Source organism: Gallinula chloropus (assembly GCF_964237585.1).
Source record: "Gallinula chloropus genome assembly, chromosome: 1".
NCBI lineage: Eukaryota > Metazoa > Chordata > Aves > Gruiformes > Rallidae > Gallinula > Gallinula chloropus.
This window is the reverse complement of record NC_140085.1, coordinates 30,416,929-30,440,592: the sequence shown is the minus strand read 5'-3', so window position 1 is coordinate 30,440,592 and position 23,664 is coordinate 30,416,929. Positions and strand designations below refer to the sequence as shown.

Sequence of the window (23,664 nt, the reverse complement as noted above, 5' to 3'; positions counted from 1 at the left end):
TGAGCACCACAATCCACAGGGCTGGGTTACCGTTCGGACAGGTGTACAGCGGGGAGGGACAAGGCAGTAATGACATCGGGCTGTTCCCAAAGACACACTCGGTTGTGTTTGCAGCCTGGGCAGTCTTGATCCAGTCTTCGTGCCTCTTGCCCTGCGCGGCTGGACTGGCTGTTGCTGCATCTCGTCTCTTAAGTGTGGCTTTTGCCTTGGCAGAATCATGTGTCTTTGCGCCCTCACAATCATGGAAAACCAGTGGAAACAGCAACTGTAGCCGGTTCACCTTCCTGCCCTCCAGCCAAGGCACGAACACTGAGCCATACGTAGGTCACACAGGCACACAGACCCATGGCGCTGAGACGGCGGAAAAGCACCTGAACCGTCCTGGTGAAGGAACCTGGAAAGCTCAGCAATATACAGCCTAGTACCTGCTTGAGTGTCTTGCTGAGGTAAGTCTTGGGCAAGGTAAGTCTTAGCTTGTGTTTCCACGTCTGTTTATACTATCCCACCTTTCCAGAAGAATTCTTAGTTCATTAGTTGCCCTGGCAGCGGCCCAGTGGATTAAGACATTTGCTTGCAGAGGGCAGAACAGGTTTGCCAGCAAGATCTGTTATGAAAAATACTTAAACCAAGGTGTTTGCCTGACAGTGACGTCATTCCTGTGGCATTGTGGCTGTTTTTGGAACAGTATTGTAGGACAAGCTGAGAAACAGCATGAGAAATAGCAACTGAAGAGGTTATCATCAGTGTTAAATTAAGGGTCTGATACAAAAGCGAAGGAGGGGAGAGAAAATGACAGGCAAGAAACAGTGAGAAAAGTAAACAAGAACTTGCCAAGACAGGCACGACTAGAAAAGCTTTGGTCATGACAACCCACGACGCTTGGGCTAACCTGCATGTGTCATCACAGGGGTATAAGAAGCCCGTCTGGGTGAATCAGACCATGAGGTTCAGTCATGGTTTCTGTTTTCCTTAAATGATCGCAAAGATTTGGAGAATCCTTGGTGCAGATTCAACTTAAAGATTTTTAGAAAGGAAATGACTCTTTTCTGGATGACAGAACTGAGAGTGTAAGCAAACCCAACATCACTTCAGCAGACTGCACAGAAGTGGGTACAGTGTCTGAACAGAACCTGGGAATTACAGAACTGGAAGGTCACCACACTCTTAAAAAAAAGAAACTGAAGAGAGTGAGCTGGAGGACAGGGGATTTTTCACTCAGTAGAAATCTGACGACTCCTCAGCAAAGGATTTGTTTTATCCATCACAAATGGCTGTTTACAGCCCACAGGAGAAAGCCGGGCTCTGCTGGCTGAGAACACACCAGGAGATGCCTAGTGGTGGAGTTTGGTTTATGCCTCACAGTGAGCTGGAAACAGGAATAGTGTAAAAATCCCAACACAGCCTGCTGATCATTTACATCGGTGTTGGATTAGTTTTCCATATGTAAGATCCACTCTGGGATTTTCTACTGACGTTAGTTTATCCCGCAGTGAGACCTCACCTCACCTCACCTCACCTCACCTCACCTCACCTCACCTCACCTCACCTCACCTCACCTCACCTCACCTCACCTCACCAACTCCACTGAACTATGAACTGAACTTGGGCAAATCCGCAGGGACTGGAAACCAAACCAAACCAACTCTCTTGCAAATGACAACGTAGGACCTCTCAATGAAATTTCTCTGCCTCCTCTCTGGGAAGATCTCAGACTTTTAAGAGGAAGGTGAGTGCAGGGGATGAGGTGCTCATTCATATCAAGCAGAGCAGCCTTATATCGTCCCCCAAAGTTTTGGAAACTGGTCATGGTTGTGCCCTAACTTAAGCTGGTGGGGCGTTTGCTGTGCGTACCTAAAGATCCTTTATGCAGTACCCCTTCATAGCACCAGGTGGTTTCAGCAGTCTCGAGCAGTGAAAAGCTGCACGGACAGAAGATTATTTATCCTTTTTAGAGCAATGGAATTACAAAGAGAAGAGAAGCAATAGCTAATTTGAAATAACATTCTATATTATGTACATCGAGTCTCGTGTATTTGATTCAAAATGAGTGCTAATTTGAAAAAGGACCAATGGGAGCCCCAAGCCCTCCTGAGTAATTTCCTAAAGAAATGTATTTTCTAGAAATTAAACTTTACTTTCTTAATGAACACATTTTGCAGAGATGAGTTATTGGTATTGTCAATTCAAATTACTAGCGGGTCCTCCTTACAGGAGAGCAGTCCCTTTTGAGGATTTATTGTAGGAGAAAACATTAGACAAGGATGCATCCTAGTTGTTTGTTTGCCCCACAAGGATGTAAGAGGATGTTGTAAGAACTAATATGCGTGGCCCCCAAATTACATCTGTGGAGTCATTATAAAAAGTGCTTACTGTATTGCCAGATAATTAGATTCCCTATGCTGAATGCATTATTTCAAAGCTGCCAGAAGAAAAATTACAGACCTTGTGTAACTCCACAGGAGTTGGTGACATGATTTCTTTCATCTCTTGCTTAATTTTTCTCAGAACCATGGACTTTCTCCCCACATCTGACGGCAACGTGTTGCTACGGGTAGTTTGGCTGTAATGTGGCCTTACAGTGCTTCTCTCCTGGAAGCTGGCTTGTCTTCCCAGCTGGCTACGAGGCTGTGGGCTTTCGTGATTCAAACTCATTGTACTTCCTGACATAATTGTGGCCTAGAGCATTAAAGAACAGGTTAATTTTTAACACAGAAGGTGGGTTAAGTAAGCGGTTAATTCATAGCAGCAGGAAAAACGTCTCTAGTGTTTGTTAGAACACAATCACTCAGGGCACAGCAAAAGGCAAGAGGACAGATGTACAGTCTGCTCGCAAGTCACTATAAAATGAAGGACCATGACAAAACACGACGACGACGACAACAACAGAACCCTATGGGCAGAAGTTTCCAGATGGCATTTCAAACTAAAATACTGAGCACTAGAATGGCTATGCTTGTAAGCTAGTCCCCTGGCAAGCTGAAGAGTGAGTAGTATAATTGCTTGTTTAAAAAATCAGTTTACATGTAAGTAAAACGACATTTAAGTGGCGGTGTAATTGCCTTCGCTGGAATGGGAGCTACAGGAAGGCGTTCTGAATTCAGGCTCTGTGTGCAAGGTAAAAAAATGTGAGTCAGCACAGTATGTGGGTGGCTCTGGAGCCAGTGCTGGCAGAGAGCTGCCCTGATGCCACCCCAGGCTGGGATGCTCACTGCCTGGAAAGGAGCTCTGCCTGAGCATGTATCGCACCTGCCTTAGCACTAACGCTTCAGAGACAGGGCCCCATCTCACTGCTGGTTTAATCTCAGTACAAGCTGGCCTTTTACATCAGATCTTGGTGTGCATGGAGGGGGAAATCTTGAAAGACGATGACAACACTCTTCTTGGCTGGGTGGAAGGGATTCCCGTGCACAGCAAGGAGCCTGCTCCCTTGTGAAGGAATTTCTGCTCCAGGGAATGGGAGGCAAATGCGCTTCTGTGCAACCACCCACCAGAGGTGCCACTGCTGGGATAGCGCAGGCTCGCGTGCCCGTTTACTCTCCCTGGTGCTGATGGATAGGTGAAAAGGGAAATTAAAAGGCCATAACCTGCCCCTGACTGGGACAGGACAGGGGCAGCCTGATTGCACATGAGAAGTAAGGATGAAGGGGGAAAAGATAAGGGGAAATCAGGCAAATAAATGTCAGCTTCTGTCTCTGGTGAGCAGGTCTGTCACCCTTCTTTCTCCCAGCTCCGTTATTACTTTCATTATGAAGTAATGTACTGTAGCCTTAACAGTCTTTCCTGTGCTCAGTAATGACTGATACTACTGCCTGATCGAGCAAAAGCAGCCAGAGGACTTGGCAAACTGGAGTTTTCTTTGCTCTTTGGCTGAAGACCTTGAAATCAAAGATGAGGAGTCCTTGATTATGCAATGTCACTTCATAAAACAGAGTCATCACCATTCCTGGCATCCTGTCGCACTGCACGACCTTTCTTTTCAGAGCTGTGCGCTGCGCGACAAGGTGATGCTGTAACTGACACGGCATCCACAGTTCTGGATTTCCCTTTGGTGAAGGGCTGGGGAAACTCCAACTTGGTGAAGTAAATGAATTCTGGGCAGCCTGGGCGATCTATTTCCATTTTGGGATTATCTATTTCCATACCCTTATATTGTGCTCTGAATATTAAAGATTTGAAGAGAAACCTGTGGTGCTGAACCGTATCTAACTATGGAATTAAACCAGTAACTTTTTCTCCTGCATTTCTCTGGTTTGCAGCAACGGACACATAAGAATCACATTTTGTTACCCACACATGCAATACAAAAGCCATACATCTGTGGAAGTAAATTAATCTGCACTGAAAAACTTTCACCCAGTTATGCCATTCACATTCCTCCTGGCTGCTAAAGGACTTTATATAACATAAAAATGAAAATGAGTTTCTGCCAGTTTTGCAGCTCCAGGAATTTAAAAGAACATAAAAGAAAATACTCGAGGACCTTTCATTCCACAGCTTTAAGTGGCAGTATAATCTTAATTGTTCTGATTGGACAACTTAGAGAAAAGGTGATTAGAAAAATAAAGGCTCAAAGTTACTTTGCCTGCATTTCCTCCCCCCTCCTCACAATCTAACATGCAGGATGAAACGTGAACAATTTAACTTGTTCACATTCAGCTTCAGGGTGAAACGTGAACAGCTTGGCACGTAGTAACGAAACGGCATCTCCCAGGGGGCAGCTTTTTCGGCAGGGCACTGAGATCAGAAGCAGACGTTTTTGGAAAAGATGATTTTCTTTTATGTTCACCTTAATCAAATTAAGTTTCAAATGAAAAGACAACCCACGGCATGCTAAGGAAAGCTGCGGAAAGCGTCTGTCAGAGAGTGGGGATGCATCGCTGCAGGGAGGGAGGCTACGCCCGCTGAAGGGGGTCTGCGCCGCTGGGCCGCCCGTGCGGGCAGCGGCAATGGTTACGCACAGCAGAAGCTGCAAGTCAGAAGCTCTGGGGTTTCTAGAATTTCGGTTGCATTGTACAAAAGGGAACAGCTCCGGTTTAGGGGAAGGGGGGAGGCAGCTGCACAAGCGAGAAAATATAAAGGTAAAGGGTAGGTACCAAGAGAGTCATGTTTCTCAAACACAGACGCCTGTCAGCCTTGTCCTGTGGAGAGGGGTTAAAGCTTTTAAATGAATTGGTGTGATTAGTGCAACTCAAAAGAAAAGGGGGGAAAAAATAAAGGAAAACAAAAAAAGAAAGGAAAAAAAAAAAAGGAGAAAATGAATGTAAACCAAACCAAACCCGTTATATTTCTCTATAATTGGAAAGAAAGGTTAAGATTGTTCTACCTCTAGTTCCCTCAGAATTCCTGACTGGCCACAGGTCTCTAAATCCTCCAGAGCCTGAGACCAGAAATTTTCCTCCTGGTCAGCCTCGGTGTTATCATGGGTACCTGTGAAGCTAGATTTACAAGGAGAGGTTAAAAAAAACGTGGACTTTTTTTCTCTCAAAAAATATATTTTATACACGTGGCTTGCCAGGGATTGCAACTTGAATGACAGAACGTTACGGTAGGTAGGCAGGAGAGTGGGGAAGAGTGGCTGATCAGGGCAGGCTAGATGGACATGCAGAGCACATGACAGACAAGTCTTCTCATAACCTGGCAGTCACTAGCAGCTGGCAGGATCTGAGCAGCAAGATATCAGTAAGGAGAGAAATGGATTCCAAGAACAATTCAACATGTATTTTTACTGGACTGAAACTGGGAACTCCCTATGAATATTACTGGATCAGCCAGTAGCTATGTGTAGAGCTGCTCCATGCAACAAATACTTGCAATAACAACCTTTCAGCCTCACAGACTCCTCCCAGGGAACAGGTGAAGAACCCTCATCTTTGCAAACAGCAATTTGGTGGTGCTTTTTACCTAATTCCTTCAGCCAAAGCTGCACTTGCCATTATCGGGTTAAGCCCACCTGACCCCCATCATACAGTCATTGAATCTTTACGGTTGGAAAAGACCACTAAGGTCATCAAGTCCAACTGTCTGTCCAATACCATCATGTCAACTAAACCATCCCCTGGAGTGCCACCTCTACAGGGCTTTTAAACACCTCCAGGGATGGTGACTCCACCACCTCCCTGGGCAGCCTGTTCCAGCACTTGACCCCTCAGTGAAGAAATGTTTCCTAATATCCAAACTGAACCTCCCCTGAGGCAGCTTAAAGCTATTTCCTCTCATTCCAGTCATTTTACACAAACACAGAGAAACTTTCAGGGATGCAACTGTCTTGCATGGAGACCTTAGTCTCTGGTGGTTTATAAACACACCAAAGCCTTATACGCTTCAGCAAGACGTTGGTGACAGTGATGCTTGGGGGAGCTGCCCAGCAAGGGAGGTCTGCTAAAAAAATTGCTAACCCTGGTCTGCAGCAACAGCCCGAAGCAACACCACTACGGTGTATGCCTGTGGGGGAGGAAGCTGGAGGTCTTTGCTGTCTTAGCAAGGGGAATCAGCTTGATGACAGTTCACACAAGCATCAGAGCTGCTGCATGGGAAGGGGCTGATTGTGTGGAAGGCACAGGGGAAGGATGAGGAAGGAAAGAATGAGAGTTCTGTCCTTCCACTGCAGCAAGCTGTTGTTACTTTGGCGCAGATGCCCATGGAGTGCAGCTAGTGGTGCTTCACAACGCATCAACAGAGCAAACTGTTACAGAAGCACTGGAGGCCTTGCTTGACAAAGAAGGTATTACTGAGGACAGGGTGGATGTAACACTGTTAACAGAATAGCTTTTAAATAGAATTGCCCAGTGCAAGGGAGGAGGGCTTGAGTGCTTCACACACATGGCAACTCTGCCTCAGAGATGCTTTCTTACATCTAGGACCAGTCAAGCAGACAATGGTCAGCCTTTTCAATCTCCTCCTGCAATGATTCTCCACCTAGCATCAGCCTCTCTTCTCAGATACCGCAACAGATGCAGAAATAGAATACCTACTCGGTCACAGAAGCAATTCCTCCCAGGCAAGATAAGGAAGTATTTAAAACATGATTTTAGAACCATCTTTGACGTCTGAAATTAGCTCTTTCCATAAACCTAAGTAGTTATTTTAATAGCCAATGTTGGACACAGACTAATTTATCCATTACAATACCTTTCTTTATACTGCATACTAATATTATAATATAAAATGAACTTGAGTTAATGAACAGGATTATTTGAGGCAATTGTCTGTGACAAATCCAGCAAAGACTGGATTTCCTAGAACAGGAGGTCTGTTTCTTCTCGACTTCTGTGAAATCTGAAATCATGACACCTATACCCCCAGACCTCCTTTCAGCTGAAGCAATCCCTTTTTCTGGCCTCACCCCCTGTTTTGTCTTTTCTCTGAGTCTTGTCTCCTGGGGTGTGAAATGCTCAACTTTTGCATCTCCATTACAGCCACATGAATAAACTAATTTGGAGCTGAGCTACTGCACCAGGAAAAAAAAAAAAAGAGGTACCAGACCAATTTCTCATCTAGATGGCTTTTTTTTCCTGAAACCTGAGAGATTGATTTTATGTCATGTGAAATATTGTTTGACCTATAATGAATATATTTGGTTTTTCTGATGCTTATTCAAAGAGCCATCAGAAATTTGATGCATAAAACCGCCAAAGAATAGATAGTGGGACAGATATGAAGACGGGGTGCCTATCATTTGCTTCTTATTGCCACAGGAGAGACAAAATCTTTTTCCCTTTTTTTTTAAATTCAGGGGGTGATAGGACGGTCTAGGATTGGGCAGCATCCTTCCTGTAAGTATTGTTTGAATGTGCAAAAAATTTCCCCTGGATCAGGAACTGAGACAGACTCATCCTACCTGCCGGTGACAGACACCAGGCTACAGAGTGGTTTCATCGGTTTGGCAACTGAAATTCCACTGTCACTCAGTGGTATGTTAATGATGTGGTTTCTGCCCTGTTTTTCTCCTTTTCCTCATTTCAAGTGTTTTTCCTTTCTTTTAAGCCCTCCCCTCCCCCACTCCCTCCCCAGCTGGATCTCACTCATGTGCACTCTGTGTTCTCCTACCTGGAAGTATTCCACTCTTCCAGTTGTCCCCCAAGTTTCCTTTGCCCACCAGAAGCACCTTTCCACAGCTTCCCCTCTTTCTTCACGCTTCTGACACTCTCTCCCCCTGATCTTTCTATGGAAGTTTGCTTTAAATGGTTTTCTTGATTCTCTCCCAATGGCTCAGGATCCTTCTGCTGCCACATATTCTTGGAAGCTGTGCTACACAAAATAAAGGTAAGAAAACGTTACTTTTTAGTGTTAGAGAAGAAGAAAAGTTGCTTAGTGAGATGCTGAGAAGAGGTGGCTTTCTGGGGATCCCTGTAACAGGCTGGAAGAAGAGACATGCCTTTCTCAAATACTCCAGCACTTGATACAGGAACACCATCAGGTGTGACATAATCAACATATAAATTCACAGAATCATAGGGGTGGGAAGGGACCTCGAGAGATCATCGGGTCCAACCCCCCTGCCAGAGCAGCTCCCTAGCACATATTGCACAGGTGGGTGTTCAGATGGGCCTTGAATATCTCCAGAGCAGGAGACTCCACAACCCCCTGGGCAGCCTGTCCCAGGGCTCTGTCACCCTCACTGTGAAAAAGTTCTTCCGCATATTGATGCAAAACGTCCTGTGCTCCAACTTGCAGCCATTGCCCCTTGTCCTGTCCCCACAGACCACTGAAAAGGGGCTGGCTGATTCCCCCTCTGTCCCACACTTGAGATATTTATAAACATTAATCAGTTCCCCTCTCAGTCTTCTTTTCTCCAGGCTAACAGTCCCAGCTCACTCAGCCTTTCCTCATAGGGGAGATGCTCCAGGCCCTTAATCATCTTTGTGGCCCTTTGCTGGACTCTCTCCAGGAGATCCCTGTCTTTTTTGTCCCGGGGAACCCAGAACTGGATACAGTACTCCAGGTGGGGCCTGATCAGGGCAGAGCAGATCCATTTTACAGATACAGGGTTAAAATAGTCATTAATTTGTGCCATGTATCTTTGGTCTAAGTCACACTGACAAGCAGAACAAGCTCCTGTAACGTGCATACTTTCTGTGAGCATTGCATTTCAGTCGTAACAGAACACACGACTTCATTGAAAAGCTTCTGTAGTTTATACTCCTGCTTCTTGGTTCAGTGCCCATCAACTTTTCCAGCCTCTTACTTATGCAACTGCAGAACAGTAGGTGTTCTGGAATCTCTGGCTGCATCTCATCCAAGAAACAAAAGATGGGCTTCAAGTGTGGATAAAGATACTGCTATTAAATCAGTGATAGTAACTTCCCAAGAATGGGAGGTACGAATAAAACCATGGTCATTTCCTTTATGAAATATTGCCCACTACTGGCCTATGAAAACTTCGATGCTTCTGGCCAGTGGGGACCACTGGAACTCGATACAGACTGAAGAGTTCACGCCTACCCAGACCTTAGCTGTCATCGAGACTTGTCTCCAGACCAAATGCCACTGGGCAATCTGGTGGATCACAGGATTTGTCATTCAGCTTCTGGAAAGCAGCACTGGCATCTAAGCCTTGCCTTGATTTGCATTTCAAAGGTAAAAGCCTGGGCCTTCTGGATTCACTTCTCCAGTATGTTTACACAGGAACCAGAAAGCTTTTCTTTAGTACTGTACCTGAATTTCTCACAGACTGGGGTTTCAGGCTCATCATGCTGCTACACCAAGAAACTATTTGTAATGAAGGACATACAAGGCTGCAAGTCCTGGGAATGGGTACAAAGAACACCGCAATCTTTACGACTGTGATGTTTGTCTTCCCTGTCCTCTGCCAGGAATTACCCAAGTCTTTGTAGTGGTTCCACTGCAAGATTATCCTTTGAATAGAGAACAAGGGACTTTTGGGGTTTTGGATCTTTCGCTATCTCCAAGCATTGTCAACTAAGCATTCTTCCCTCATGGTGTTCTTTTATTGAGGAGGAGATTTAACTCTCAGAAGAAGAGCAATGCATGGCAAACTACCATAAATCTAGACAAGACATTTCTACCTGGGTTGCTTTGTTTTCCCACTGAATCACTTGCAGATCTCTCAAGCTTTTATGGAAGAACACTGTAATTTCTGCTTCTTTGTCCAAAGCAAGATGAAGAATTTTCATGGAAGACAACAGATTAACATGCCAGTTGTCTTTAGCTGCTTTATTTGTAGGTTTATTTTTGTGGAGTGGAAAACAGAGCAGGTGTTTTGTAAAGCTTACCCAGGGGAATGCCCTCCTTGTTTTTTTTTTAAAAATTATTATTAAATGATAAATGCTGTGGGGGGTTTTTGTCTGATGTAACACGAAATAAAGATGCCTTGCTTTTGCTATCATCATCTTCCACAAGTGCCACTAATCTACTCTAAAAAATGTATCTCACATTTAAAGGAAAAGCCTAGCTGGGTTAGAAAACTGTAGTTTCCTTTCAGACAGGAGTGTTCCCTTCTTGAGGCGCCGGTGCAGCTGCACATCACACAACCGAGACGCGAACGCGCACTCACCTGCTGGCTGCAGGTCGGTCCCACTCGTCATCACTCAGCCCTGTGTCATGAAATGGGTGGTTCCGTGGTTTGCTGGGAGGGGACAAACTTGTCTGTTTAGGACTCCTCCATTCATAGGCATTGAAGTTGTATCCTGAAGCCTGATAGCTGTGTCCTAGAAAGATGAATTATGTATTCACAGCGCTGTAAATGTGATGACAGAAAAGCACATCTGTGGAACTGGGTTCCTCAGAACCTGGATGAGGACTCAATGATCACTGCCTTTTACTGCAGTATTCATCAGCTATTTAGAAGAATTAATGGCCTAAGTTTTGCCTGAAATCAGGTGTGCTCTACAGTTTCTCCTGTGCAAGTCCATTGAAAGTAAAATCTTAAATATACTCAACACTGTTTGGTATATACCAAATATATATATATACACCAAAGATATATATATATATATATATACACACACATACTTAAACATACCCAAATATACTGTTTGTGTTCCCGCTGCTTCTGATGTTTAGGTCTGGAAATCTTCACAATTTATCAGTTTCCAGTTTGGCATCACACACTGACTACTAGTGAATAAATCCCATGTGCTATGGATGCGTTAACTACCTGTTAACATGGTCATGTTTAACATGCCCAAAATTAAACTTCGTCTGTTAGGAAAACTGCTTCAGCCCCACTGAAAAAGTGTTTGCTGGGGAGCATTAAAAACACCCATCAACTTGACTTTTCAGGTGGCTAGATGAAAACTTTTTCTTCCTCCTGGTTAACTTTCGCAAATCTGGAAGCAATGCAGCCAAAAATGAGTGACATATTAGTATCAATTATGCAAAATACTACTGATTTGTAGAAAGGCTACCTAGATGCTAAAGTTGGCATGCTGCAGAGGCTCCTGAGTGGCCATTAACTGCAGCAGTGCCAGGACAGGATGGAGGGCGACTGTCTCGGCACTGCTGAGGCACGGACTCATTAATACTTTGTATTAATGAGCTGTCACAGCCCTGCATAAAGGCCCTCATGGGAATCTCTGTATACATGCCCCTTTGTGGAAGGGGGACCTTTATATGGCCCCGTAAAGCTCACCTTGCAGAAAGTGCTATCAGCCATTCCCAAATATCTCAAGGCTGCGTAAGTGGCATCAGACAGCCTTTATGTCAGAAGAGCTTATTTCTGGGTGCTTTTATTACACAAGCAATGTTGGTATCTGTTCAGTGGCATTTCTCTAGCTGAATTATGTGTAATTTAAATTCCAAATAGAAACCAGACAGTCTGGCTTCCCAGTGATGTATCAAGGAGAACACATGATTGACTTGTCACAAGCTATTGTTGATCTGGTAAGCAAAATCCATCAGGGTAGAGGTGCTATATATATATTTTTCATCTTGACATATTCCTTTTCTACCTTTATAGTTGGTGTTTGCTGATGTGCATATTGGATTAGGAAGTTCTATTTTGTTGATGACTAACAAATATCACTGCTGTCACCTCTCTAAAGAGGGCAATTTGCTTCCATTAATCAGTCTAGACCTGTCTCTCTCAAATCCCATGCAGCTAGCTACAGAGTTGCGTGTTTTCCAGCTAACTGGCAGACATTAACGTACTCCCAGATTCTAGGAAGGGGTTTGGTTGTGAAAATGTGACTGCTGTGTGGGGGAGGCTCTGGATTAGTAAGGCAGACTCATTAGACAAAGGTACAAAACAGAGTATTAACTCAAGGAGAGTAAAGACTGCTCACCAGCATTAAATTAGTACCTAATAGGATAAAGCATTATCTGGTGCTCCAGAAACATTTTCCAAACTCCTCAATTTGCTTAGCCTGTGCTTATGCCAAGGAGGGTTTGGAGAGAAGCCAAACTCAACTTGACAGGTCAAGACAGACTGCACTTGGATAGAAATGTGGGTCACACTAGTAGCACTGCAAGGGACAAGGTGCCAATCTGATTACTCTCGGGCCACTCCGCAGAAGTACCACATATCCAGCCAAGTCTGGGTAAAAATACCTGCCTTGAGACACTGGTTTAGTATTGGCATGGCATCCGAATCATAGGAAGCCTGGAAAGCGGTCTGGGCCTCAATCCTTTCAACAGTTGAACAATTTGCTGCAAATATCAATTCACCCACGAAACGAGAACCATTATTTTGGCACTTCTATCAGCAGAACTTCTCCTTAGAACTTAAAAAATAAGAAAATCTAAATCAATTTATTCCAATAAACCGATCAAAGCAATTAAAACCAGCAAAGGGGACAAGCTCATCCTGACTCTAATTGCAGTGAAATACAAATTATACAGGGGGAATATAGCCCAGTATGCTGAGTACTTAATAAAGTGTTACATGTAACAGCAGATTATAAGTATAATGCAGAAAGCAGGAGTTTATAATGAAACATACTGAGCCTGTCTCGTTTAAAGTAAGTTGATACCAAGCACATGCACCAAGGCTAAGAAATACTTAAAAATTGGAGAAGAAAGAAAACTGGCCACTTGTAGTGGCATCAGCTACTTCCTGGTCTCAAGTAGCTCGTCAGGTTTCTAAAGGAAAGTTCTGCCTTCCTGAAGAAGCCGCCGGCGTTACCACTGAGCAGGCACATTAGAGAATGGCAGTGAGTGTAATCAGCAGGGAACTTCAGTTTATGTGAGAAATGTGCTGGGCAGAGCCTGGTTTCAGTTCTCTGTGTGAGGGTACAGAACAGCTGTCTGTGAGCTACTTGCTACCCACGTTTCTGGAAAGCAAGATAAAGAAACGGAGAAAGAAAACTGAAAGAATGTGTGCAACCAGACTGAGTGGGACAAAAATGATTTGAGGTAAGGATCTAACTGTCCAAACACCTGCCAGGCAGTGGGAATGCCTGCTTTACTATGGAAATAAATGGTTTAGAGAGTTATATAAAGCACTGAAGCTGTGTGGATGCTATCTTTCTTGTCATCTGGAATATTACAAAATGTTTGTATCCCTTGCTGCCTAAATAAACGTGCCTTTCAAATTAAAATGAGACTGAGAATCCCACATAAAACAGTAGTCAAACAGAAGTAGAAGATTTCGCATTAAGGGAAATCATGCCTTTAAATAGAATGATTGTTTTTGAGAACTGAAAGTTAGATGTTAATGCTGCAGGAATGAGGAAGAAGCAAAAGATTTACAAATCATAAGCAATGCCTAATGTTCCTCCTTCAGGAGTTTATAATAAATCTATTGTCAGTTAAAAATTACTGCATATGGGCATCAACTTCATTAACATCTCCAGTGTGTTCTGTGCCTTGCATTGATCTGTATTTGAAGGATAAACTCATTTAGTTGTGGATGAAGTATGGACTGGGCTATTCAGATGTCAGTAAAGCTAACAAAAGCCTGTTAATGTATTGATTAATGCTTCATAACACATCACATTGTTGTGAAAGAATGAATCTGAAGCCAGCCAAGTGTAAGAAATCATGCTGCCTGGCGAGGTGTGTGGTCATAATGAGACACTGGCACATTATGGAGTACAAGGTTTAAAGCTGGTACAGATAAAAGTTCCTTTTAAGGCACAGGAAGGTCAGCCATGAAGGCAATAATTTCTACTTGCAATGCCAACTGCATTCTTGACAGTACCTTGATTTCCAAAGCTGGTGTCAATACCGGAGCCATCCCATGACTCTACTGCGCTGTCAACACTTGGGACTGTAGTGGAATACATGTCCGAGAGTTTGCCAGGTTTCTGTGCAGCAGAGGTTTCATCTTCAGCATCACTCAGTTCACTTATGTGACTCACAGGGACAGAAAATTTCTTGGGACTGGTAGCTGAAGAGGATTATAAAAAAAAAAAAAGTAAAAATAAATAAATAAGCAGTGGTCATTGCTTTACTACTGGCGTGATGTTTTTCCTGGGATGGCCTAAATGCTTGTTAATCTGTAACAACAATGCATTAAGGGCCAGTGATGCTACCCTGGCCATACTCACCATCTGTCTGCTTCTTGATTTTCAAGGTGACAGTTTCTCCAGCCATCTGTAATAAATGAATGGCTTCACTCAAGGGTTTTCCTTTCAGACTGCTACTATTTATTGCTAGGATTCTGTCTCCTATGTGAATTGCCCCAGTCCTACAATAACAGAGAGAAGTAAAACGTTGAGAGGAGAGCATAAAAAGCAACAAAGGCAGTATCTTTGCATATCTGGAGCATGAAAGTCCCATATCCCTTTCTTTCATTTTGGTTTTATAGCTGAGTTACAGAGTAATTCTTCTGTTGGAAATGCTTAAAGCAAGTCACCTATCTTGTAGTGACAACAGCAGAGCTGAGGCATGGAGATGTGGATCTCTGTTCCCGTGGTAGCTGAGTTAATCACCTACGGTTGATGGTCATGGCAGCCCACCTGTTCAGGAGCAATCTCAGACAGCTCAGTCAATCTGAAATGAGTCAAGTTCCTGTAAGTCTCACAGCATCACAGCTAATGGCAGAGTGAGCAGGTAACCAGCTATCTCACCAACCTGGCTTTCAGGGTGGAACACATCAAGAGAGGAACATAAATTCTTTTTGTGTAAGGGCAGTTTGTTCTGGCTGTGCACCACACCATGTTTTCTGTGCTCTAAGTTCTCTCTGAAACCACCACTAAAGGTACCAGTTGTAACGTCTCTACCTACCTTAGCAATAACAGGCAGTAGTACCTTAGCATTTTCATTATGCACTTACCATGAGGAGCATTTCTACTCCTCACATGCTTGCTATAGTGTATGCAACTATGCTTACAGATGCACTGCGTGTATCTGATAAGCAGCAGGTAAGTGAACAGTAAGTTCAGATAAACTCAGACACAGAAGTGCTTTCGTTCCATTGTACTACACAAGGCTGCTGAAATGCTCCTGTGATTGAGCAGTTTGATTGACTGGTCTTTTCTTGGATTCATAATAAGCACCACAATCCTCTGCTGTCTTGTATATGATGTGCAAGAACATTCTCCTGAACTCGGCAATGACCAAACACAACAGCAGCAGGATGATAAACTCAGGGTTGGACAATTATAAAACCACAAATTGCGAAACCATGAAAATCAGCATCTTCAGGTGAACAAAATACATCTTTAACTTGACAAAAACAATCTTTTAGAAATAATTTACCTTTCAGCTAATCCTCCTTTTGTAAGGCTGGAAATGATTATGGGATCAAAGGGCTCTTCAGTACCAGAGATTGTAATTCCAAGAGGCCCACCATAGCGCTTGAGCTCAACTGTATAAATAATTGCTCCAGAGCTCTCCTGTTCATCTGCAATAAATGCCAAGGGGATGCAATTGGTTTCTTATGAAAGAGGGAATGAAAAAAATAGCATTCAGTCTAGTAACTGGTAATCAAACAACATTTTCAAAGGATTACATTTCAGATAGATTTCTTAATCATATTGTACTGGATTACTTTGAAAAAGACCCCTACAACCCACAGCAAACCCAAACAAAACCTGTTTTTTTTAATTGACAAAACCTGTTTATAATGAAGTCTGTAGAAAAACTCCCCCTTCCCCCATGCTACTGACCCTAATTTTCACTCTCTTTACAATCTTGATATCTTCTTTGCTATTAAAAGGTAACTTCAGGCTACTTTGTTACAGAATCACAGAATGGTTGAGGTTGGAAGGGACCTGTGGAGGTCATCTTGTCCAATGTCCCTGCTCAAGCAGGGTCACCAGGATGAGCTTGCCCAGAACTGTGTCCCAATAGATGCCTAAGGGTGGACACTCCACAAGCTCTTTGGGCAACCTGTGCCAGTGCTTGGTCACCCTCACAGTACAAAGATGTTTCCTGATGCTCAGGAAGAACACTCTGTGTTCCAGTTTGTGTGCACTGCCTCCTTCTGCTTTATGCCATCCCTTCAGGTACTTAAGAGACACTGTTAAGTTTTAAACCAAAACTTCATTTAAAGAATTGTGGGAAAGGTCAAAAGTCTTGAGAAGATGAGCAGCTGTCTTACCAAAAGAATCTGAAAGATATCCAATGTTTTTCACAGAGGAGTTGTAAGTTTTTTAACAGAAACAAAATAACTTCTGAATTCTGAATTATCAACTAAGCTGAATAAAAATTCCATTAGATTTGATTTCATTATATTTCATGAACTCATTAGCATTACTTTGCAATTTTAGTCTCACCAAACGATCATGAGCAATGGGGAGGAATTCAACACTGGGTGAGCTTAAATACACTGTATTTTCCTTAAACAATACCCAACAGGTGTGGCAGCAACAAGACAGACTCCTCTATTTATACAGTGTATGCTCTTTATGAATTATCAGAAAAGTAACCCAGCAGGAGAGCAATCAACTGCAGCATCTTTTAATTGTGAAGGGATATTTTTAAATTTAAAACGCCAGATTTCTCCTCAGATCAAAACAACAACTACTCCCTTGCCTATCTTATGATACTGGTATTCAGCCAGGATGTCTGGCCTGGCGAGCAGCTTCTCCTAGATCTGTGGGTAATGACATTTTGAATGGCTCAGCGAGGGTGGAAAATGTCTAGGATGCACACCCTGTAAATGTTACTAGAGCTAACCTGAGACGAGCTAGAAAATTCAAATGTTCCTGTCTCTTTTCTTACAGATAGAAAGACTTTAAAACAACAACAAAAACATACCTGCATTGCTAGCAAAGTTTTAAAGAGTTGTTTTCTTCTAACACTGAACATGGTACTTAGGCAGAGCTGGAGAAACACATTTCTTTGGAGTTAATTTGTTTCTTCCCAATTTGCAGAAGATTTAGACCTTCAGCTTGCCCCCACCCTCAGCTCCCTCCTATTTCCCCCTTGCAATCCACACAAAGGAAATGGTACACATACAGAACCATGGGGAGCAGAGTTAGTGATGGTTATTCAGCAAAGAATCCTGGGATTTTCATGCCTGGTGTTGGCCTTGTATTCCTACTTGGGGCATTATCATCAGTGTTTCGGCACACTTCACATTGACTATGCTTTATCTGACATGCTCTTCCTAGAAGTGCCCAACTCCCAAGACCTGGCTGGACGCTGGCATACAGTGGGCTAGCACCTAGGCTGTCACTGAGCAGCAGAAGAGTGGCGGCTCTTGCTTGCTTGCCTGCTAGAGCATTTAGGGATCTAATGCTGATGGCCTTTACACAGGTGTGGCACTGACATGGTACCAGATTTCAATGAAAACTAACCTGCTAAGCTACCTGAGAACATAATTGCTGGTATGTGCTAAGGGTTGACACCATACTGATGTTTCTCTGCTGCCATCAGGGAGCGAGCAGGCAGTTACTAGTCATACCACAGCCCTGCCGTGTGAGGGTGGGAAATTTATATATCTCAGTGCAAGACTGGAAAGGAGATGGGTCCCTTACGTCTGTCTCCTGCTTAGCCCTAGTTAAGAAAAGTAATGGCAGGATGCAACAAATGTCAGATCTCTACACTGTTCTATTCAGAGCTCTTTCCAGCCAGCAGAAACCAGAGCTACCCACAAACATGGCATGTGTGTGGCCTGAACTCACAATAAACGCCAGTTCTGCCATGAATGGAAAGAACTCTGATATTCAAAAGAGGATGGCAGCCATTAGGTTAATCAGGAGGTATAACTGTCCTCAGTTTTGGAGGCTGGCAGGAAAAAAAGAAAAGAGAAATAGTGCTGAAAGTATACTTCATCTGGGGAGGGAATATCATCAAATGACCATGTTTTGGGGTTTCATGCTTTTGAGATTTTCCTTCTTTCCTTCCTTGTGATGCAGTTGTGGCTATCCCTTGGAAACCACATTTAATGGAAGTGTGCTGCAGCGCCTCTGCTCTGTCCACGAGTCTCTTGTTCTTCAGAGAAACATCTGTTCAATACAGACAACATGGCAAAGAGCAGCACGGCCTGAGGCAGCAAACACATGTACCACCCTGCTGCTGGCCTCACCTGCCCTGCTGGCTCTGAGGAACAGCTCTGAGACCTACGGCTCTACGGAGAAGAGCAGAGTTGGAGAGACAGGAGAGAGAGGGAAAACAGGAGGCAGAAAGAAGAGCTAGACACACTTAAAAATTATTATGAAGAGTTTGAAAGAAGAACCCCTGCTCTCTGTCTTTCCCTCCTCCAAAAAAAAACATGTCATGAGAAATTTTAAGAAGTTAAAAACTTAATCTCATTCTGCGATTTAGAAATTGTTTTGGAGCGATCCACACCTACTCAACTATTAGCATCAGGCTTTGCTTTTCTTGGGGAATTTACTAATGATTTTTTCCTGTTAAGTTTGAGAAGCACATTCCTTCCCTTTGTGAGAAGGCAGGCTTTCATACATAAACTAATGGCAAATAAACAAAAAATTATTTTAATTGAGGTGCACTTTTGTTATTCCTTTTCCATTGTTTTTTAAAATATTTTTTGTTAGCATTTCAGGAGACACTAATTCATTTTAGATTTCAAAGTACCTGAAATTTGCTATAAATCCTTTCAATTACACTTTGACTTGTAGTCAACTGTTAGAAGAACCATTTTCATAGAGAATTTTGTTGAGTAGGTGTCTAAGTAGTGATCTATTTACATTTCAATCTGTTCAGTTACACCAATCTTGTCTGGAGAAGACATTGTAGTTGTGTGAGAGTCTATAGATGCATGATGAAACTGCAAAATAAGCACCATGAATGTGTAAAAGAAAATCATGGAATAAGAATCCCACTCAGACTAAAATCAGTACCAGCTACCACACTGTGCTATACTTAAGAGACCAAAGATGTCATTTTACATAGATGGAGACTGAAATCCATGTTTCAGTGACAAGAGGATTGGGAGGGACCTCGACACCATCTAGTCCAACCCCCCTGCCAGAGCAGGATCATCTACAGCAGGCTGCACAGGACAGCATCCAGGCAGGTTTTGAATGTCTCCAGGGATGGAGACTCTACAACCTCTCTGGGCAGCCTGTGCCAGTGCTCTGACACCCTCACAGTTAAGAAGTTCCTCCTCATGTTTAGGTGGAACTTCCTATATTCAAGTTTGTGCCTACTGCCTCTTGTCCTGTCACTGGGCACCACTGAAAAAAGACTGACCCCATGATGAGAGGGAGTCTTCCAAATGAGGGCAAGACAGTGAAGGAGGGATCTAGGTGCCATGGACACTTAAAAGACAACCCCTTTTCTTGTGCAGGAGAAAAGTCAAACTTCCTTTTACCGGCATTTTTCCTGTCAATCTTCTGCCAAATGTAGTTGCAGTTTGATCTTTGTAACATACCCTGTCTGCTCAGTTTTGCAAAGCAGCTGTGAGTCAGGTGTGCCTTTGGCTGTACAGCCCATGGCCAGTTCAGCCAGCGTCTCTCCAAGATGGACTGCTTGTGTGCAGCAAATCCCACCTCACCACAGCAGCGACCTAACCCCAATATCCTGCTGAGCAGTGGCCATTCACCTAGCTGCATCAAAATTCACTTCTGAAAGCCAATTTGCACACAGTGCTAAGTGCATCTGCCTTTGCTTTATGCTGATTGTACTAAGAGGACACTTCCTCTTTGCTTTCCAAAGCAATTAAAGGAAAAGAGCGTTCTAGTGTGCTTCTGAGCACCATTTCAACAGTCACGCTTGATTTTAAGCAACAAGGTGCAACAGGCTGTGCCTTTCTGCTGTGAGACTGTACAGAGCTTAAGACAAGTGAATTCACAGTTGATGCTTTTGTGTAACGCTGCAATATAGATCCCATGAAGTTATAACTGTCTAGCTTCCTTTGCCACTAGAATGCATAACAGAACTCGATCCCACACTCCAGGAAGAAATCCTGCACTTATGGAATCCGTAATGGGGAACAGTCATAGATGTGGGTGTGCAAAATGATGGCTGCTCTGTTACTTCCACTGGGCTGACCAGACAGGCTCCATCAGCCATCCAGCACAGCGTGTAAAGCGCTACTTACCTGTAAGCATGTGAACAGGCAGACTCAAGTCAAGTGTGTAAGTTTATGGACAAAGCACACGCTTCACCACTCTGCTGGAGATCTGAGGTCTGTGGATCCACGCTTTGCCAACCATGATTCCCATCTTAGAATCAGAGAAAACCTCAATATGCAGGTGAGAGAAAGAACAACCTTATATATCTGCACCTGAGGGGAAACTACCTTTCCAGAACACTGAAGACCTCATTTTGCAGTCCAGTTCCTGCAGACAATACAGCCACTGAGAAATCTCAAAACTTTATAGATCATGGCAATTATTTTTAGTGTTTAGAAAAAACATTTCACTAAAATTTCAATGCCAAAGAATAACCCCATGTTCTAAAACTGCTGAAAATACATAAGAATCTGCAATAGGCTCATTGCTAATACCAGAATTATCTTCATCTTTGCGGATCTTTAACTTCACAAGGTCCTCACAGTGCTGAAGGATCTGGACAGCATCTTCCATTGAGCAATTGTCAAGTCGAATGTTATCTATTGCAAGCAACTTATCGCCCAGTTCGAGCGTCCCGGTTCTGTGAACAAGCAAACAAGCTGACATGAAATTCTACTAACAAGAAAGCAGTGAACGTTATTATAGAAACAAGATGGATTTTTAAAAAGAATTCCTTCTTAGTCTGCTGGGCTTTCCATTTGTAACTGCTTTTCACATCAAAGAAGCACAGCCTCTTACAAGTTCCCTCTTTAACTTGGGTCCGGCTACACAACAGAAACAGGTTTTTACTGGGAGCTCGAGTGTCTTACCTGTGAGCAACACTTCCTTTCTTGATATCAGATATAACCAGAGGGTCCCCTGGTTTTCTACTGGATGGAGCTGCAATAAAGAATACACACATGTATCTGGTTTTATGTCTAGATATGCAGATGGCCTAATAATGTCCATAAATCAATCCTTTATACACATTATTTACCTGTATTATATTCCTCCCCTTCCCCTAAATTATACGTACATGAATAGAAACAATCACCAGCAGTGTACTGGTAAGACTGCATACTCCTCCTCTTGCTAGAAAATGCCAGAATGAAGGCAGCTGGTGCAAAATGAATTTAACATGGCACATGTGTGTTCTGGGTTAGGCCAGGACTAAACTGTGCAAAGATATCACAGTACAGCTCCAGTGATCTACCCTAAAATCCTGCCAAACCACAACATGTAAGGAAGACTTCCTGTTAGTAAAACCTTTCAGCACAATTACCAATGCTAATCTTTTGCCAGAGCATTTCTGGCAGTCATTAATCATGTTTTATTATATCCCTGACCAACAAATCTGCTCTGACAAAATACCTAGAGTGGGCTGGCCCATGTCCTTACATCCACTCCCGTCTCATTCAGTGCCTATGGCAGAAATATGATGCTTCCTGGGTGAGGAGGAATCTACTTCACAATAAGCACAATGCTGTGGGTAGTGGCCACACATACTGTTGGGCTGCTATGCAGGTATCACATCCGCACAGAGGTAGCTTACATCGCATGGATGCTTGGGTCATTGTGACTCGCAGCTTCCTCTGAAGTCAACATGTGCCTCTTGATGAGCACCCCTTGCTCCTCTATACTGCTGCTGGGCCATAAGAATTGTGGACTTTTCCCCACTCTGTACTGGGGATACCTACTAGAAACCCTGCAGTTGCAGAAGTGGTCAAATTAGTAAAACCCCCACCAGTCCTCCCCCTGCACACCTAGCTCCTCTCTTCTTGGAAGTATCTGACTTAACGTTCCATTTTCTACCTGCCCATCATGGTTAGGAGGATGCTGTGCTCTGCAGCGCCGGTCACTGCAATTCCTTACTGACTCCTGCAAGAGTATTTGACCAGTTTTCCTTGGGAAGCACACTGCCTGTGGCTGCTCTGGCCAGCAGGCAGCCTGCGTGGTGAACACAGTGTGACTGTTGCTCCCAAGGAGTGTGCAAACGTTAAAACACTGCCATGTGGTATGAGGCTCTCAGTTCTCCTGGAAGCACCAACTGTTCTGCACACGTAGGGCTCTTTGGTTGGCCCGAGCTGTTTCTGCTCCGTATCCCGAAGCCTCTGCACTCATTCATAGAAGGTACCTTTCTCTGAGGCTCCAATGCCTAACTGACAATGGCCCAAAAAGCTACCCATATTGGAGGATCACCTACAAAACCCTGATGCCAGTTACATTAGCAGCTCACGATTCTTCTCTTTGATGCAAAATGACAGCTTTTCACCTGCAGCAACCACAAGGGGTATTAATAATGACATATTCCAACAGATCTTGTTACCCTTGGTTGCTCTGGCTGAGAAAGCCTTTGAATGTCCAGAGGAACAGTTTAAGAACTGCTAAACAGCTGCATATCAAATGCAGTGTCTTGGAAGTCCACAAGACAGATGTACAAGGGCTTTCAAGAATTTTTAGAACCTTGTCTAAACAGAGCGCTTTCAGGAAGTGCCTAGGTTGCAATTTAGGGAACAGCAATTAATTTCTTGCAAGATGTGCAATTTACACAGCTTGCTCCTCACGCTTTCACACCATGGGTCAACTGTATCTTACACAAAAGTTCCATGACTTGAGTTCTTTGGGTTTGTTTCACCAATTAGTATCTCATTAAAATTTTAAAATAGCACTCTGGTGATTTTTTTTTATTATTATTATTTTAAATTCAGTGTTTTCACGCTCTGGGTTCCCTTATAAACCTCTGAGGTTATATGCTACCCACTGTACAATGTCTGTAGTTTGAGATTTGAATATTGAAATACCTTTTGTGAAACTGCTTTATAAAAATGACAAGAACCAAAGAAAACAGCCCATTATTGTTTCAAAAAAAAGCAGAAGAAGGAACCAAAATGGGGGAAAGAGCACAGCTCAAAGCATGAAGTCACCGAGTATGTGTGGATGCAAAGGGTATGGTACTGCACACAAAGTTACTGCCATTTCAAACTGAGTCACTGCACACCACTGGCATTTTGTCAATTATCCTGGGCTATTAATTATGTCTGGTGGATGAAAGCCTTTCTGTAGGCAGCAAACTCAGCTCTGTGTGAAATGAATCCCCACCATGCTGACAAGCCCTTAGTAAGCAGCTACACCCCACTTTGTTTTTACTCTTGTTCAATGCTCACGCCATACTTACTACAAACTATTCAAATTGTGTTGCAGAGATAAAATCATTAATTTCTTCCTCAACTTTTGCACTGCACATCACCACAGCCTAAGATTGCCTCCCAAACACTGGCAAAGAGATTCTGTCCCCAGCAAGAAGATTGAGTACTATTATCCTGATTTTCCAGATGAGGAGAGGAAACACAGAAACATT

General features: G+C 43.4%; 1 protein-coding gene across 1 annotated transcript in view; it reads right to left on the bottom strand.

Annotated features, from left to right (window-relative positions):
* Nucleotides 1-23,664, bottom strand: part of GRIP1 (glutamate receptor interacting protein 1) — a gene marked incomplete at both ends in the record, with an annotated part of 233,798 nt that overhangs the window by 5,634 nt on the left and 204,500 nt on the right. Inside the window, 10 exons of the mRNA XM_084269746.1 lie at nucleotides 2,443-2,676; nucleotides 5,094-5,138; nucleotides 5,324-5,435; nucleotides 8,047-8,247; nucleotides 10,514-10,667; nucleotides 14,099-14,287; nucleotides 14,448-14,587; nucleotides 15,601-15,745; nucleotides 20,762-20,907; nucleotides 21,137-21,206. Coding sequence (XP_084125872.1) covers nucleotides 2,443-2,676; nucleotides 5,094-5,138; nucleotides 5,324-5,435; nucleotides 8,047-8,247; nucleotides 10,514-10,667; nucleotides 14,099-14,287; nucleotides 14,448-14,587; nucleotides 15,601-15,745; nucleotides 20,762-20,907; nucleotides 21,137-21,206 — 1,436 coding nt within the window. The remainder of the gene's footprint in view (nucleotides 1-2,442; nucleotides 2,677-5,093; nucleotides 5,139-5,323; nucleotides 5,436-8,046; nucleotides 8,248-10,513; nucleotides 10,668-14,098; nucleotides 14,288-14,447; nucleotides 14,588-15,600; nucleotides 15,746-20,761; nucleotides 20,908-21,136; nucleotides 21,207-23,664) is intronic.